Genomic DNA, 17,746 nt, shown 5'->3' with positions numbered 1-17,746 from the left:
CAAAAATTAATTTTAAATAAGCTGACGTGCACGGTATGTTGGTATGTATGGATTTTGATATAAAGTAGCGTAATTGTAAAATTTTGTTTTGTTTTAACAATTTTCATGGAAATCACTCAACACTATTACACACGACTCGATAATGAATTTGTTACACAATTTTTTATTTTTGATAAGACGGGTGACTTCATTAAATAATAATCCCTCCGTTATTTGGTAAGGACCCACTAGCATCCTAGAAACAGAGAAAACACATAGCCACTTGTCAAGAAGGAAAAGGAAAAAAAAAAAAAAAAAAAACATAGCCTGAAGATTTGATAGCAGCAGATGTTTTCTCCACAAACTGAAGAACAAATTAAGTAAATCAGAAGGGGGAACCAGAAAGGCAAAAAGCACACTTTTTAGGAGAAAGATTTAGTATAAACTCTAGAGTAATAATGAACAGCTTCTATAAACTCTAGAGTATCACCAGATGATCCAAGACGGGAACTAGTACATTAATTTGTACGAATATACAGCTTAAATTGCATTTTGACATGAGCAGGCGCATAGTCTTTTTTTGAGCCACTTGATACAGTGATGCACCAAATGCAATTACTTTCCTTGTCCCCTGCAAAATAAAACGTCCGAGACTTCGAGAGTAAGTGCAATAATTTCTACTACATAGTAGTAATCTAGTATGACTGTAAGAATCATAGACAGATAGACCAAAGCTGAGTGCCTAATGGCTAATACTCCCTCCATCCTACAGCTAAACATACCTTTTCTGATAGTCCCAATGCCAATATAAGAGAGAATATTTGGTGTGGTTTTTCTCTCAACTTTTTCATTAACATTGGAACCCACAACCACCCACCAACTTTATTTTTCTCAGTTCCCCCTCCCACCCTCCATCCCACATTTACTCTGGGACGAAGAACATACATTATTTACGTTACAGCATTCAATCACAACTGAGTTATACTCATTTGCAGTACCACAGAAATTCTCCCTTTTATCAAAGGAAAAAAAAAATGTCTTTGCCTTATTATCATTTTTTACTATAACCCCTGTTATGCTTAGCCATAACCTGGAAGATACAACTAGACATATATACTACTCTCAGAAGAACCAGATATGAGGGATTAGCCCTGTGATGTTCTAAATTTCAGCATGTAAATTCCTATAGCAACTAACTGAGTTGGGTGAATCTACAAAGCACAAAAGTAATTACCTTAACCCAATAAAGTTATACAATCTCAAGGCAGCCACATCAGGTTCATCCACAATTCATGGAAAGACAATAGCTGCACCCGGAACTCTGGATAACAAAAAGTGAAAAATGGCAAATGGGGAAAAACGAAATACCCTCATAACCAAATAGTTGTCAGCCTTGTGGTGTGCCCCCAGAAAAGGGGAAAAAATGCCAGTCCTAAGCAGTTTTCCTATTTTGGGCCAATGTAGTTCCTGTATCTGAACCCAAAAGGAAAGACTAGTGAATAATAATATTCTATTCACGCCAACTGAATGCAATACCTGAAGGCTTGTTTACAAAATGAGTTGGTATGGTATATTTGAATGTGTGAATTAACAGTCGAATCACTGGATACATAAGAAGGAAAGGGCAAATGTCCTCTCCTTCCCTAATGGTCAAATATAAAGAACAGGAAATTCTCCTCTCTGACAAACACCATTCTGATGATTTTTTTCATTAAAAAAAAGGCAGATTCATACAAGGAAAACAGGAAAAGAAACCTGGAATGATTATGAAGTTGTCATCATCCTTGCACTGCCAATTCTTGTAAGTGATCCATGAAAACTTGCAAACTCACATCATCTGTGAATATGATTTCTGAGCCGTCAGCATACATTGAATTATGGGTAACAGAAGGATTCAACTTGGCGAGAAGAAACCTAGCCTGACTACTGTGCTGGTCACATCTGATGACTTTAGGAACTGGCATCCGTTCGGCTATAAGTTGATCTACATCCAGTTCAGGTGCTTCCAACAACTTTCTGAAAGTCTCATGATTAGGGTCCTTGTGATAACCAAGCTTTCGCCACTGTGCAACCTTCGAGCCATAGTGAATGACAACATAGAAGTATGAATCAAAAAGCAAAATCACATCAGGAGACACTGAGCAAATATCTAAGAGGACCGGAATAGGTGGCCCCTCAAATGAATATTGGAAAAGCGTTGGTTGAATCATGATCATAGAACCAACCACTCCTTCACGATTCAACATCAATGTAAAGAAAGCTGTCTCATCTGGAGAGCTGTTAAATACATTGATAAACTGGGATCTTCTTAGATAATACATAAATTGAGGATACAGAGAGAAGTTCGATGAAAGGCGAAATGAAGACGGGTCTTCTTGAATGTAGTCTCCAAATTGGGAAGCAAATCTTATTAAATTATCATCCAGCCACCTGATGACATCTCTAACAAAATGCCTCTCTGCTCTGTCAATTGCAAGCCTGCCCATGACAGCGGCTGCAGCTTCTTGATCGAATCCAGCAGAAATCTCCGGTGAATTCTTCCCCACCCACCTTCTTGCTACGGTTGTCACCCTTCTCCGGATCCCAGTTGCTCCATATCGGTAACGGGTAATAAACTGAATAAAAAATGCAGAGCCAGGTTCAACTTTCTGACTGTCATTAACTTCAAAGAAAAACGCAATGCATGTCTTGTTTGTCAGAGAGCACAACTTCCATGCATTAGTAGAAGCTTCCCCAATCTCATTGTCACTCACTAGACTATTCCTCTTCCGGAGAGACACACATGGACCTAGGGCACCACAAATCTTTACATCATTAGTTGTCACCACTTCAATAGATGCATCAAAACACATCTTCAGGTTCCCATTGTTGTCACATTTAAATAGGTGATGTAAACATTTTTTAAAATGATCTGAGTCAAATACTTCTCCAAGCATCATAAATCCACCTGACCTTTCAACTGGGGCTTTTAACTCTGCTGCTCCCACTTGATCCAAAGAACAAGCAAACAAATCAAGAACTACGGAAGCATCACATAATCGCTGAGTGATTTTCTTATAAAAACTGCAAGACATTTCGAAAAAGGGCGCATGACCATTTATCAGCTCTCGGTGATTTCTTATTGAATAGCTACAATCAGACTCCACCACAATGCCAGGGCCAACAGTTGCAGGCCCAGATGTAAAGACCATAACCCTGGAACCTGTTCTCACTGTACATCCTTCTATAAGTCCAACTGCCACAGATATTGCAGTTCCAGTGGCCCTCAGAGAGCGATGACCACGAGCAACAATTCCTGAAGAGCATATCTCTTCAATTGCTGTTGTGACAATAAATTCACATTCTGACACTGGTAACAGAAAGCCTTGCTTTTGGACAACTGTGGTCTTCCCAAGGTAAGGTTGTTTCATGGTTGGAAATTGAAGAAGTTGTTGAATCTGAGGGAAGTACATAACATAAGAAATAATCTTAGAAATGTAATTATTAAATAGCTCATTCTGCTTTCACCAACACGAATTCAGATGGAAGGAACATAATACAACTTTCATTTGTCGCCATTTTCCCATAGGCCACTGGACTACCAGATTCTGAAGCTTAAATAATAAATAATTGAACATAAGCAGTAGATTCTACATTATCCATCATCAAGTATTCAGGTGACCTGAAAGACACACAAAGGCCATTTTTACACTGCTACACTCCTAGACAAGGAAGTTATAGCATATTCTCTTAAGTCTTAACTATGCAAAAGCTTGTAGGGTTTTGATGAAACTATTTTGTGGAAACAACAAAATGATGAATGGATCTCATACACATATTGATAAAGGATCAAAATCATAAAAAATGATATCCTCTTGATGCATTCTTATTGTCACTTCAATTAAGAACAAATATGAATAATCCAAGTTTAGCCTCTCCCTCTCCCTCTCTCTCTCAACATGTTGTATTATTCTCAATGTATATTTAAAAAAATGGATTTTTTAATAATTTTTGTTAATCGATAATTAAATATATTGATCTAATCTAATTTTCAAGGCACACACGAAAAGGTATATCATTGTTTATGATTGAGATTCATTATTAATACATGCATGAGATCCCTGAAACAACCCCACAAGAGTTGTTCCAAAACCCTACAGAGCCACATTCTACTCACCATTCTCTATAAACACTCTAAAAGTAGGAACTTCGATCCTTTTTAACATAGTCAAAAGTATTCATATTGAGCAAAATTTCCAGATTTTTATTACAGTGGAATAGATCAAATTTCCAGAAGTGTCCTGCAATTATTCCTGGAGGAGATGTACGTCAAGATATCAAATGAGGCCATTACCACTATAATCAAGGACACCTCTTTGCAGCTGCAAGGGAAGCCTTTAAACCCTAACCCCATCTTGCAAAAGATGGAACCTTGATAGAGGTCATCACCGATGTGGTATGGATTCTTCAAACTCTTGTATTAATCATAATGGTTTTTGTGTAATATTTGGCACAGAACATCACATATATATGTCCAAAGTAGTTCATCTCCTTTATAAACATGTGGTTTTCTTCTTTACATTTGTATAACACTCACTACCACTTCAAGGAAATGTATGAAAGAAAGTACAGGTCTGTAGGTAGAGATACATTGCAGTTGACATTCACATGAGATACGCCATACCAGACTTTACACAAACACCTACCATTCTCTTAATTTATAACCTCATACCAAATAAGCCATACGAGTAAAGTGCACAGCTATTAAAGCTTTCCCAATTGTAAACTACAGTTTCCAAATCCAATTCATTATGTATAAAAATGGCTATTTGGCAGCAGACCTATTGACAATGTCATACAAGTGATACAACCATATTCAACTTATTCAGAAGCCATCCAGGAGATTAACATTTTAGTAAAACTTTAGCCATGATCTTTTAGGTACATCATTGAAGAAAAAAAGTCCAGGCATCACTCTAGACCAATAAAAGGAAAACAAAACAAAATTCCAAGTCGCGGACTTTCATGGTTTCACCATGATCCAATAAGCAAGTAATTCACATAATTAACTTATATAGAACAATTAATTAGTTTCCCAATCAAAGCTAAACTTGGCAACAAATCAGAGTGAATGATAATTCAGTGAAATTTGAAGCAACAAATTAAAATAAAGTTACCTGAGTTGAGGTGAGATCCCTGCTACCTTGTAAGAGCACAACCCTATTACAATCAGCAAACCCCAAATCATGAACTCTAACCATTGAATCAAAAGTAACCAATCCCACCAATGTATTCTCCGGCAATAAAGAGATCACATACAACAACTCCTTCTTAAGCGCCCTAAGCTCATCCTCCGGCGTACAAAGATCCACCACAAACACAAAAGCCGGCCCGGGTTTCGAATCAACCGCCCCGGCCAACATCGACGGAATCGAGCTAGATGAAGAGGAAGAAGACAACCCATTTCCACCCCCTAAATTACTAAACTGATACTGATATTCAACCGCACTATAAGTAGGAAAAAGTTCAGCAGGAAGATTGTTTTCACCAATCCCAGCATACGATTTAGGAAACCCATTTTTATGATGACAAAAAGGGCAATGCCAAATCTTTGATTGATAATCAACCCGAGCATAAGGGTTCAAAATTGCCCCACATTTGATACAAATCAAGGGTTCATATTCCAATACAGGAAGCTCAGAAGACTCCATTAAAGCTAATGGTGTACACATTATTGAAAGTGGGATTACCAGAGAAGTTGCCTCGGATTTCGAAGTCGGCCATGAATTCCACGACCATCGTAAACCTTCAATTCCTTCTAATTCTAGGAAATCCATTGATTTTTTTTTTCCCCTACTTTTGTTTTTGTTTTTACTTTATTGGGGTTTCGCGAATTGGGAAATCAATTTTGGGTGGTGGTGAGAGTGATTTCCAAGACCTCCAGTTTGAATGAATTGAGGTTGTCGTCGTTGAGTATGCCGCCGGCATCGGTGGAGGGAGGAGAGAGAAAGTGGGAATTTCGTCGGAGAATGGCCGGCGATAATGGGTGGATTTGACTGAGAGCAGAGCAGAGCGCCAGTGCGGAATCTGCGGATGCGTAGGTGAGCAATTTTGGAAATAAGAGTGCCCCGCAAGTCCGCAAATTCTATATGGAGTATTAAGTTTGTATACTGTGATTTTCAGAGTTGATTAATGTTTTTTTTTTTTTAATCTAATGGCAAATTCGTAAATAAAAAGAAATAATAATAATAAAAATAAAAATAAATGAAATTATACACCATACACGATTACACATAACACATCAGATTTGTATTGTTCATGTTTAACGCATTGTTGGATTAATGTGCTAAGCGCCTGAGATGAACATTTCACTGACACACCATTGAAGCTTCCTCCGCCATTGCATCTTTCTCCTTCTTCCCTCCCTGATCTCAACTCGCCTTCCACCGATATTTCCACCAACAACTCCACCATCTTCGATGACTTTGCCGCCAAATTAAACAAAAACCTTTATGAAAAGGATGAAATTCTGGTCATGGTGTAACACCCCAATAATTCTCCCTTTGACCTAGAAAATACTTATAAATAAAATATAAGAGAATTATTGACGTGTCACCGCCACGTGTTCAAACGTTAAGCCCTTGTATCAGAATTTGCAGTGGGAAACCAAATCGTTTCAAACAAACTTCAAACCAACAAAACCAAATAAGTTTTACGGTTGGAACCATTTGAGGCCCATATTCAAAACCCAAACACTATTTGATTCATCCAAATTCAAACCAAAGAAAGTTTAGTAAAGTATTGTTTGCTTAAGAAAAATAAACTATTGCAAAGGTGTGTCAACACTCCACTCAATCCCGTTATATCAATGATGTCTTCAACCATGCAATACCTATGAAAAGTCTACTCCCCAATATTACAAAGTGTAAAAATTGGATCGTCATAGGTTCATTGAAAGGCGAAGGTCATGACCAAAGAATTACACACATAAAGTACGTAATTAGCAAAGCTGAGTACATACAAACTACGGAAATAAACAAACACAAAGATCCTAGCATGCTACTAATCACATATATATCCAACTTATTTCTTATTCAACTAGTAGGCACAAACTTCCTATATTAACACAAGACTCATATGTTTCAACTCGACTCTTGATTCGTTTAATTAGTAAATTCCTTGGATTAAGCAATAGACAAGGTTATCTTCCCCATGTTCCTAATAAGGAATATCATAAAATAATAAATAAAATCCCCATGCTTCCTCGTCAGAAAGCATCAAAACAATAATAATAATCCAGATGGTAAACGGGCACGACACCGTCACCATAGTTAGATGAGATCTCAACTAACCTCAATTTAGTTTAAAAACCTTGTAAATAAAAGAGACTCGTAGATCACACGGCCTCTAGAAAGGCCACGGATAATACCCCATGAAATCCCAACCCATGATTGTCAATACTCTAGACGTGCACAATCTAGAGTTTTATTGCTTATCCATCTTTCACTTTATGTGATTTACAAGTTTAATTAATTCCAACTCATCAAACAACATCACAATACACAATAGTTTACAATCAATCCACTTTTATCTTAGTTATTTAAGTGTGATCACCAAACATTCATTTAACTCAGTAATTCTTTATTTAGAAGGACAACCACCTGTTGAACAAAGTCAACGGACTAACCTCGTCGTATATGACTTTAACCAATCCCTTTACTCAATCATACTTCAAGTCATGAAAGAGTAATAATAAAATAACCTCGTGGAATAATTAAAAATTAATTCCACCTAAATCATCAATTTCAACTCCTTTAATCAATCATGCAATGCTTGATTATTTAGAGAACCAACATCTCCATAAATTAAGACATGCTTCTCAAACACAAACATATAAATTATTCAATTCATAACTAAACAATCCACAATCAAGTAGTCCCATATACATGATATTGGGTTCTTACAACTCCTTAAACATGCTCCTAAAGATCAAGGATTTTCGTAACTTGTACGTACCTTGAATAAACGGAGCGAGTGGCCACTTTATCACTTAAAATTCTCCTTCTACGAAATCTCCTCCTAAGCCAAGTAACCAAAAATTTAATCAATATACAAGCCACAAAATTACAGCAATACTAGAGGACTTTAAAAGCTTTGAAAAATCATTAAAACAACAATTTTAAGCCTCCCAAACACATGAGCTAATAGTTTAAGAGTAGAACTACGAGTTTAGATCGAAAATTCACCAAAATACACCTTTGAATATAGAATTCCAGCATGTTTAACTTACTTAAACAAGCTGAAATTTTACTTTAGCAACATAATTTGAAATTAACGGAATCCATACTTGTAATATAATTTAGTAAGCTTATTAAAACATGTAGAAACACTTTGGACCCTTATCTTGGACCTTATAACAAGAAAAAACATATTATAAAAATCTGGAAATGAGTGTATATAAATCATGAGTTTGAAATTTTGATAATTTAGAAATATAGTATAATAGTTGTAGTAGTATTCTACACATGAAAACCTTATAATCCTCCAAACAATCAACATAAAACCCAAATTTTGCAGAGTACATGTTTCGGGTAAAAACAATGGGGCCTTCGGCAGGCCCTTTTAAGGTGGAGAAGACTGATCTCGGTCTAAAGAACACTGGAGCCGAGGATTTCCTGCACAGCAAAGAACACGTAAAACTGGCCTCGGGGGCTATGCCGAGGAAGGCCCCTCCGATGTCGAAGTCAGTATTGTGTTTTAAAAGAGAGAGAATATGCTATGCAAGAGATTTTGTGCTTGAGGCTAATTGTGAATTAATGTTGTAAATGGAATAAGTTTGGCTTTTATACCTTTGCTTAATTGATGGATTTGGGCCCTTGAGATCAAATGGGCTTGCCATGGAGACTGGACCGTTGACTGACTTAGCATTTAGACTGGAGAGTTGAACCTTGCCATTGAGCTTTGCATTGAATCATTTGTGGACTAGGCCCAATAGGAAGTTATTTTGGACCCAAACAACTTGCCCCCCAGACCCGATTCGACTGAAAGACGGTTCGGGTTTGGACTTGCCAGATGGAGGGAAGCAAATGATTGAACTTTGGAACATGCAATTAAGGCGGTTAATGACGTTTTTTTTTTAACTGCCATTATGGAGAATAACTAAGGAAGGTAGAGGGTTTAGTGGATAATTTACTTGGCAACGTGTTTAATGGTTAGATTTAGGAAGAATTAGTGGGGTTTTTGGCATTTTGGAACTCTCGGAATTCTTGACTCCAGCGAGCATATTTAAGTTGCCCTCACCACTATTTTCCGGCTAATTTCGCAAACACACCACCTGATTATTGCAAAATACCCTTGCAAAACTAACTTCAATTTCCCTTCATTCCTTGCAATTCCGAGACTTTAAAGTGAAATTCGTTGCCCCGAACCGAGAGATTGGCGAATTCCAAACTTGATAAAGGTAATTTCTTCTGCAATTTCTTCGGTTTTCTTTGCTTTTTGAACTCTCCTCTCTTTTCGTACTTTCGAATTTCCGTCAATTAAAATGGCCGGTAACCCGGAGAAAAGGCCCGTTGAATCTGAAACAAATTCTGGGGAAGAGGAGGAGGAGGTGCCGCAGTTGATTCCAAGGCGAAATCGTCCTCTGGCAATGATGCCTTTTCTCAGTGGCCGGAACCCTAACTCTAGGGCCGGGCCTGCTGACGCTGCGGCAAGAGCTCTATTAAGGGATGTGCCTTTATCTAGTGCACCCCCAAAAGATTCTGAGGGGCCCAGTAAATCTGGACGAAGAGAGATATCGGCGCCCAGGCCCTTGACTCCCAAAGAAAGGGAGTGGGTTGACGAAGAAGAAAACAGGGGCATAATGAGGATTGTGCCCTACTCATGGTGGCTCGAAAACGATGCTAAGTACCGCTTTGTCGAGCAACTCGAGGTTTTTTATGGGATAATGGAAGAGGACGGCTATTGGTGCCGAATGCCTTCCGCTGATGAAAGAATTCACCGAGCCCCACCTTGTTACATAGGTGTTTACACTCGGCAGCTGCAATACGGGCTCAGATTTCCCGTTCATCCATTTTTCGTGAAGTTGTTGAACGGATACAACATTTTTTTAGTTCAGCTGACCCCTGTAAGCATCCGAAAGGTTATGACCTACTTATGGGTCTGTCTGTTTTATGGGCTGGAGCCGAGTGTGCATTGCTTTCGCTGCACACACAAACTGATGCCGAATACCCAGTCCAACAAGTGGCATGGCCCTGGTTGGTGGCAAATTGAGGATGAGAAGGGGTATCTTTCAACTTATCCGAATGACACTTTGGATAAAGACTAGAGAGGGCAGTGGATCTGGATCCGGGCGCCGTCAGACGAAGATCATCCATATTACTTTGGCGGCGCCCGTTATTTAAGGAAACCAGATCCATAAATGTCCAACATCGGCACAGACGAATTTACCGAGGCTGATCGGCGTCAAATGGAGCTCTTTGGCCGAGCAAGCACGCCTGGGGCTACTGGCCGAATGGCAAATGTGCCATCTGTCAGGCTGTCGTGTTGTCATTACATCTCCCAAGAGAAGATGCTCGTTGTTGTCGGCCTCAGCCGAAGATACCAGGGTGGTAAGGAATTCGGTTGGGGCCGAAGCTTGTTATTCATTATCACTATTTTTGCTGCTTTCTGATTTCTGATAACTTTTTTAGCCGCGCTAATTTTTTGCCTTTTGACATTTTCAGAAATCTGCGAGCTAAACTCGGGCATTAATTACAGAGTACTTGGGATCAGCCAAGAGAGAAATCCAATCACGAACACCCCGAAGATAACTGCTTCGAAGGATCGGCCCCTTGCTCTGCAACCGAGAAAGCTCCAAATTGCCAGTGCTTTTGACTATCTGAAGTAAAAGCCTTGGTACAAGAAGGTTGATCCCTTCTTCCTTCACACTGCTGAAGAAGAAGTCGCTGCTACCGCCGCTGTTGCGACCTCCCGAAGCGGTGTCGAACCTCCTGCCTCATCAGCTAAGCCGAGGAAAGGAGTCGAGGAAGAAGAGGACTCTGAAGACGAACGTCTGCTAGAGACCTCGGTGAGTTTTTACTGCTTTCTCAATTTGCGAGACATTGCTTAAGCATAAACCTTCGTCTACTTCACTTTTTCAACTTAAACCTTTCAACTTTTGTCTAAGTATAGAACTTCGTCTACCTTGCTCCTTCTACTTTAAACTTTTCAACTTGTGAAAATTTGTCTAAGTACTAAGCTTCGGCTTGAAGTTTACTTTACTTTTACTTTCTTTCTTTTCTTCTTTGTTTTTTTTTTTTTTTTGCTTATACTGATCCTTGCCCCCCCCCCCTTTTTCTCTTCTACTATAGTGCGACGAAGAGGAAGAGAAAAGAGGTGATCCCGCCGAAGCATACCCTGTTCCAGACTCTTCAGACTAAGGGATGGCCGGCGAGAGAAGGAAAAGAAGACTTGTTAGGCCTGGGGAGTTTGTGGCTCCCCAAATTCCTGTGAAAAGACCTCGTCTTGAAGAAGACAAACAATAAAAGGCCAAGGCGGTTACTTCCCCGCCTCCCAAAACTCTTGACGAGGGAGCAATTGTTCTGAAGACCCCTCCCACCTCTTCGGACCATGCGGCCGAAGCTATTTCTGAAGAGGCTCGGAGAGAGGCCGACGCGCTGCTCGTCAATGCTGAAGATAAAGCACTTGCTGCAGATGTGGACGGTCCGAAAGAGGCCGAGGTAGAGGAAGAAACTAAAGGAGCTTAGAAAAATGATGTGCCCTCTACTTCGGCTGCTGGCTCTTTCAGGACCTTTGAGTCCTCTGAGATGGGGTTTGGCTCCACACCCTTGGTGCCCGTTCCTGAATATGCTCGGACTCTCTTTGAGTCAAAGCAAGCCTCGGCAAACGAGTACTTCGGCTATTTTGCTAACTTGTCAGCGCTGGACAGGGCCAGAGCATGGATGGTGGGAGTAGCATCCGGGGCATCCGAGCCACTTGTAAAAGTGCCGAACCCTTTTCTGGAAAACCAAAAACTGTTGATGCAGGTGAACTTTTGGATTTAGCTTTTCTTTCAAGTTTATCTTTTGCCTTTGCTACAACTTCTGATTTTTTGCTTTTTTTTTATTCTTTCAAAAAATCTTCTAAGTGTTGAGCTTCGGCTAATTTTTATCTCACTTTTGCAAGTCGTTCATAACCATTTCCTTACCGTGGAAATGAATGATGAGTTGAGGGCCAAAGACAAGAAGGTTGAAGAGGCAGAGTGTCGAGCTCAACTTGCTGAGCTGAAGCAGATAAGCGCCAAGGAAGAGGCCTCGGCTCTGAAGGCGGACATGCAATCTGTGAACAACAACGTTCTCTCTTTCTTCCAGGGTCTGGAGCATACTATATTTCCATGGCTAGATGAAGGTCATGTTCTGATCTAGGAGTATGGGGCTGAGAGTATTTCTGACTTCAAAGCCCGTATTGAGGAGAGAGTGAAGAGAGAGGTTGAGACTCGGCGCCTCCAGGTTTCAGATTATGAAAGCCAGATTGTTCGTATTAAAAATGAGGCTAAGGACAAACAATCTGAGCTTGAAGACGAGGTCCAGAAGCTGAAGGACGAGCTGGAGGCTGAAAGAGAAAAGTCTGCTCAAGCCAAGACCAAGCTCGAAGCGGCTCAGAAATTGTTGGAAACTCGGATCTACACCGAGGAACAATATGCCGAGGGCTTCGAAAATGGCTAGAAGACTGCTCGGTGACTGGCCTTTCACATTGAGCCCGCGATCAACTGGGACCAAGTCGAGGACTGGTCCATGGATCCTGAAGATGCTCACATGACCGAGGCGAGCCCAGCTGAAGTGGCCTTCCTCGTTTGTCAAGCCGAGGCTGAGGCTGAGGCTCGAGAGGCGGAGAAGAATGAAGAGGCTGATAAGCCTGAATAGGAGATTGTCCAGCCTGCTTCATCTTCAGCCGGAGCTGCGCCTTCTCAACTTCCCATTGCTGATGCTGAAGCATAGGAACTCGGGCAGCCGTCTTTAGAGTCGTACGGATCAACCTGCGCCTAATTTGATAGATGTCGCGTCTGCTTTTGCCTTAGTTTTTTTCTTCAGCTTGCCCTCGTACAAACTTTATTTGTTTTTGGCTTATGTACTTTCGGCAGCTGTGTTTTCAGCTTGTGGGCGGCTGCCGATATTTAAACTCTTCATCTACTTTGTTGACATTTGCATCCTTTAACTTGTGTGTATGAAGTATTTCTCAGCTTTCCTTCCCTTTTTGCTTATGTGAATGATTCTTGCGCTTTGCCTTTCTTCTGAAATTTTTAAAATTTGGCTAAGTACAGTTCTTCGGCTTGAAGAAATATTTGGCTGAGAACTTCTTTTATTTGAGAGTGCATTGTCTCTGCTTGCATTCCTTTTGCCCAACTCGTTTTATTCATTTCCAAGTACTAAGCTTCTAACAGGAACTTGCCAAGTGAGTGCCTCTTGCCCCCCCCAGAACTCTAAAGATTATGTCTTCTGGATTCTGGGATATCTGCTTTCCTCGGCGTAGCCGAGGATTTTGCCTTGGTGAAATTTTTGCAATATTCAAGCTTCAGAATTTCTGCTTATTTTTTCTTTTTCTCTTCAATTTTGTTTTCAAAAGCTCTGATTTCTTGCTCAAGATCCCTAGACTCTAAGAGCAATACTCTTGTGATACTTTCAATTCATTCGAGGTAACAACTATCCGAAACACAATGCTAGGGCAGGGATCTATCCGAAGTATAAGGCATCACTATGCAATACTTTGGAAATGCAATCACCACTCGGAACTGATTCATCCGAAGTACAAGGCATCACTATGCAATATTTCGGGGCTTTATCAATTCCTATTTTTTAGGCTATGTTTCGAATGCGTGTACGGCCTCTTCGCCCAGGGAACAGATTCATCCGAAGTACAAGGCATCATTATGCAATACTTCAGGCTTTTATCTTTAATCCTCATCTCGGCAGGTTTTATGACTTGCCAAAGTACAATGCATCATTGTGCAATACTTTGGACAGCGTCGAACGAAAACCTTGAATTTTTGCAAAAACTATAAAAGACAGAAAAAATAGAAATATATAGCTGAATTTGAATAAATGGTGGCTCAAAGGCCCTTTTCATTAATTAAAGATAACGTACATACATAGATTGTTCCTTCCTAAAAGGGATTTACACATGATATTTTTTTTAGTACATCAACGTTCCAGTGATTTTTCAGGTCAGTGCCATCCAACTGCCGAAGTCGGTATGTGCCTGGCTGAAGCTCATCATATATCTCATAGGGTCCCTCCCAAGTTGTTGAGAGTTTACCATGGATGCGGCCTTTTTGCACAGCAGCAGCATTCCGAAGAACTAGGTCCCCAACTTTGAGAAGTCTTTGGTGGACTCTTCGGTTGTAAAACTTGCTGATTCTTTGCTTGTATGCAGTCATTCTATCTCGGGCCGAACCTCTAATCTCGTCAAGGAAGTCAAGGGATTCTTTCATTAGTTGCTCATTTTCCTCGGCTGAGAAGAGATTTACTTGCAGCCTTTCTGAGCCAACTTCCACTGGAAGCACAGCCTCGGATCCATACACCAACTCAAAAGGTGAATGCCCTGTTGCCTCTTTTTTTGTTGTCCGAAGTGACCAGAGAGTTCCGAGGAGCTCCTCTATCTACTTGGACTTTTGATCTTCAACCCTCTTCTTGAGAGTGTTGAGGATTTGTTTATTAGCCGCTTCGGCCTCACCATTACTCTGCGGATGACAGGCTGCAGAATAAGCCAACTTAATGTCGAACTGATCTGTGTACCACTTCAGCGACAAGTTATCAAATTGCCTTCCATGATAAAAAACAAAGACTCTCGGAATCCCGAAGCGAGTGATGATATTCTGTCATATGAATTTCCTGACAGTTTGCTTTGTGATGTTTGAAGCAGCCTCGGCTTCGATCCACTTGCTGAAATAGTCTATGCCGACTATCAACCATCTTTTTTGATAAGGAGCATCGGGAAATGGTCCCAATATATCCAATCCCCATTGGGCGAATGGAAGAGGATTCAGGATCGGCTGAAGATCTCGGGATGGATGACTGGTGCGAACTTTTGGCATTTCTTGCATTTTCGGACCAGATCCTTTGCATCTGCGATCATGGTTGGACAATAGTACCCAGCCCTTAATGCCTTATGAGCTAAGGTTCTTCCCCCTATATGGTTTCCACATATGCCGAGATGAATTTCTCGAAGGACATAGTCTGCATTTGTTGGACCTACGCATTTCAATAGTGGGGCTGAATAGGACTTTTTTAGAAGTTCCCCTCGGAAGACAACGAATCTTGGGATGATTCTTTTTATCCTAGAGGCTAACTTCTGGTCTTCGGGGAGCTCACCCTGAAGCTTTTAAGCTAGGATGAGGTCCATCCAGCTCAGCTCATGTGTAACGCAGCACGTGCTAATTGCTTCGTCCACACTTTTTTCTCGGCGCACCTCCACGTATACAGATCGATTCAACTCAGTTAAGGTTGAACTTGTAAGTTTGGAGAGTGCATCGGCTTGTGCGTTCTGACCCCTCGGGATCAGCTCGACTTCAAGATTTCTCAGCTTTGCGATAACAATTTTGATCTTTGCGAGGTAAGCCACCATTGAAGGCTCTTTGGCTTCATACTTACCCCAGATCTGATTTGCAACGAGCTAAGAATCTGTCTTTAAGCAGACATGCTCGGCTTCCAGTGCTATGCACAATTCTAAGCTAGCAATCCCTGCTTCATATTCGACTTTGTTGTTCGAAGCTTTGAAAGAAAATTTTAGTGCATATTCAAAGGATTTGCCTTCGGGAGAGGCTATGACGACCCCTGCCCCAGAACCATTCACGGTGGAAGATCCATGCGTGAAAACGGTCCAGATTTTCTTTCCTTCGTCAAGTGTCTCTTGATAAGAACACTCGGCTAGGAAATATGATAAGGCTTGCGCCTTAATAGCTGCCCTCGGCTGGTAACTGATACTGAACTCGGTGAGCTCAAAAGCCCACTTCGTTAGTCTACCGGATTTTTCCACTTTGCCGAGGACTTTTTCTAGCGGTTGATCAGTTAGGACCACTATTTGATGGGAATCAAAATAAGGCCTTAACTTCCGAGCGGCTACCACTACTGCATATGCAACTTTCTTAAGTAGGGGGTAGCGTGTCTCGGCATCTGTCAGAGTGTGGCTGACAAAATAGATCGGCTGCTGAACTTTTTCTTCTTCCCTTAGCAACACTGCACTTACTGTGGCCGAACTGACCGCTACGTACAAGAACAAAGTCTCTCCTTCAGCTGGTCTTTCCAGTGTTGGGAGTTGAGCCAGATGCTCACGAAGTTGCTGAAAGGCTTGCTTTTGCTCGTCTCCCCAAATGAGCTCTTTCTATTTTGGAAGTTTGAGCGCCTTGAAGAAAGGTAGTCCTTTATTTGAGGCTTTAGAGATAAACCTAGACAAGGCGGCCATTCTGCCAGTTAGGTGTTGAACATCCCTCTTAGTCTTCGGCTCGGGGAGATCCAAAGTTGCTTGCACTTTAGCTGGATTACCATCAATCCCCCTTTTACTGACCATGAAGCCGAGGAACTTGCCTGACTTCACGCCGAAGACACACTTCTTCGGATTCAATTTCATTTGGTGCTTGCGAAGGGTGGCGAAGGTTTCGGCCAGGTCCGTAACATAGTATTTTTCCTCCTTGCTTTTGACGATAGAATCATCAACATAAACCTCCATGTTACGGCCCTTTTGCTAGGCGAATACTTGATCAACCAACCTTTGATACGTTGCCCCCGTATTTTTCAATCCGAAGGGCATCATTTTATAATTATATACCCCAAAACTTGTAACAAATGTTGTTTTCGCTCGGTCATCGGGGTGCATGAAGATATGATGATATCCAAAAAATGCGTCCATGAAGCTGAGCAGGGCATGGCCACTTGTCGAGTCGACTAACTGATCGATCCTCAGCAAGGGATATAAGTCTTTAGGACATGCCTTATTCAGATCCGTGAAGTCCACGCACATTCTCCAGCTACCATTTGCCTTCTGAACCATCACCACGTTAGTCAGCCATTCCGGATACTGGCAAGATTCGATGAACCCAACATCCAAGAGTTTTTTGACTTCAGCTGCGATGTCTTGGTTCTTTTGAGCGGAGTAGTTCCTCTTTTTCTGCTTAATAGGTCGACATGTAGGGTCGACATTAAGCTTATGAGAGATGAGGTTCGGATCAATCCCGGGCATTTCTTCTGCCGAGAATGCGAACGCATCTTTGTTGTGACGAAGGAGTTTGATCAGTTCAGCACGAACGTTTGGCTCAAGTCCCAGTCCGATGCTGACACACCTTTCAGAATTTCCTTCGGCCAACTCTATTGATTCTGTCTGGTTATCCGATGCAAAAGCCTTGCCATTGGATTCTACGGATTCTGGCCTGCTGTCAATATCAGCAAGCTTCCTGGACTTTGGCTGATCTCCTGAGTCTTTCGGCTCAAATGAAGAACTAGCCCTTTCACCCCTTAAAGATTTTTCCTTTGCCGGGGTTCTTTGGGCCGGAGCACTTAAGCCTTTAGGCTTTTTTGCGCTACGGTCCCGATCTTTCTCCTCCTCATCATCTCGGTCACTGCGGCGACCCTTGGATGGCTTGAGGTGGTTACATTTTCGGGCTTCCTTTTGGCTGCCCTTTATTTTTTCGGAGTGTCCCTCGTCGGAAACATATATCATCGTTTGATGGTACGTCGAGACAACTCCTTGGATATCGTGAATGAGGGGTCTCCCCATAATCACGTTATACACAGAGGCCACATCCACGACCAAGAATTCG

The 17,746-nt window shown here is 41.2% G+C and overlaps 1 protein-coding gene across 3 annotated transcripts; it reads right to left on the bottom strand.

Moving 5' to 3' along the window:
- Positions 1–292: 292 nt before the first annotated feature.
- Positions 293–6,492, bottom strand: LOC110694690 (protein transport protein SEC23-like). Of its 3 annotated transcripts, XR_002505922.1 has the most exons (4): positions 5,136–6,491; positions 1,735–3,416; positions 1,214–1,452; positions 293–610 (listed from the first exon to the last, which is right to left on the bottom strand). XR_002505922.1 is itself a non-coding variant. In XM_021871855.1 (3 exons), the coding sequence occupies exons 1-2, from the start codon at positions 5,793–5,795 to the stop codon at positions 1,758–1,760; spliced, it is 2,319 nt and encodes a 772-aa protein (XP_021727547.1). In that variant the 5' UTR covers positions 5,796–6,492; the 3' UTR covers positions 293–610; positions 1,735–1,757. The 3 variants fall into 3 exon arrangements, 2 of the variants coding, with proteins under 2 accessions (XP_021727547.1, XP_021727546.1); XM_021871855.1 differs by lacking the exon at positions 1,214–1,452 and having other exon boundaries at positions 5,136–6,492; XM_021871854.1 differs by lacking the exons at positions 293–610; positions 1,214–1,452 and having other exon boundaries at positions 1,527–3,416; positions 5,136–6,492.
- Positions 6,493–17,746: the final 11,254 nt, after the last annotated feature.

This window comes from Chenopodium quinoa, unplaced genomic scaffold (genome assembly GCF_001683475.1).
Source record: "Chenopodium quinoa cultivar QQ74 unplaced genomic scaffold, ASM168347v1, whole genome shotgun sequence".
Lineage (NCBI taxonomy): Eukaryota > Viridiplantae > Streptophyta > Magnoliopsida > Caryophyllales > Amaranthaceae > Chenopodium > Chenopodium quinoa.
Note: the sequence above shows the minus strand (reverse complement) of the source record. Positions and strands in the feature narration are given on the sequence as shown.

What these genes read in the sequence shown, in the direction of transcription:
- LOC110694690 (XM_021871855.1), bottom strand. Translation starts at nt 5,795, where the DNA reads ATGGATTTCCTAGAATTAGAAGGAATTGAAGGTTTACGATGGTCGTGG. An exon ending in GGGATCTCACCTCAACTCAG is followed by an intron (nt 3,417 to 5,135) that starts GTAACTTTATTT and finishes TACTTCCCTCAG; the next exon opens with ATTCAACAACTTCTTCAATT.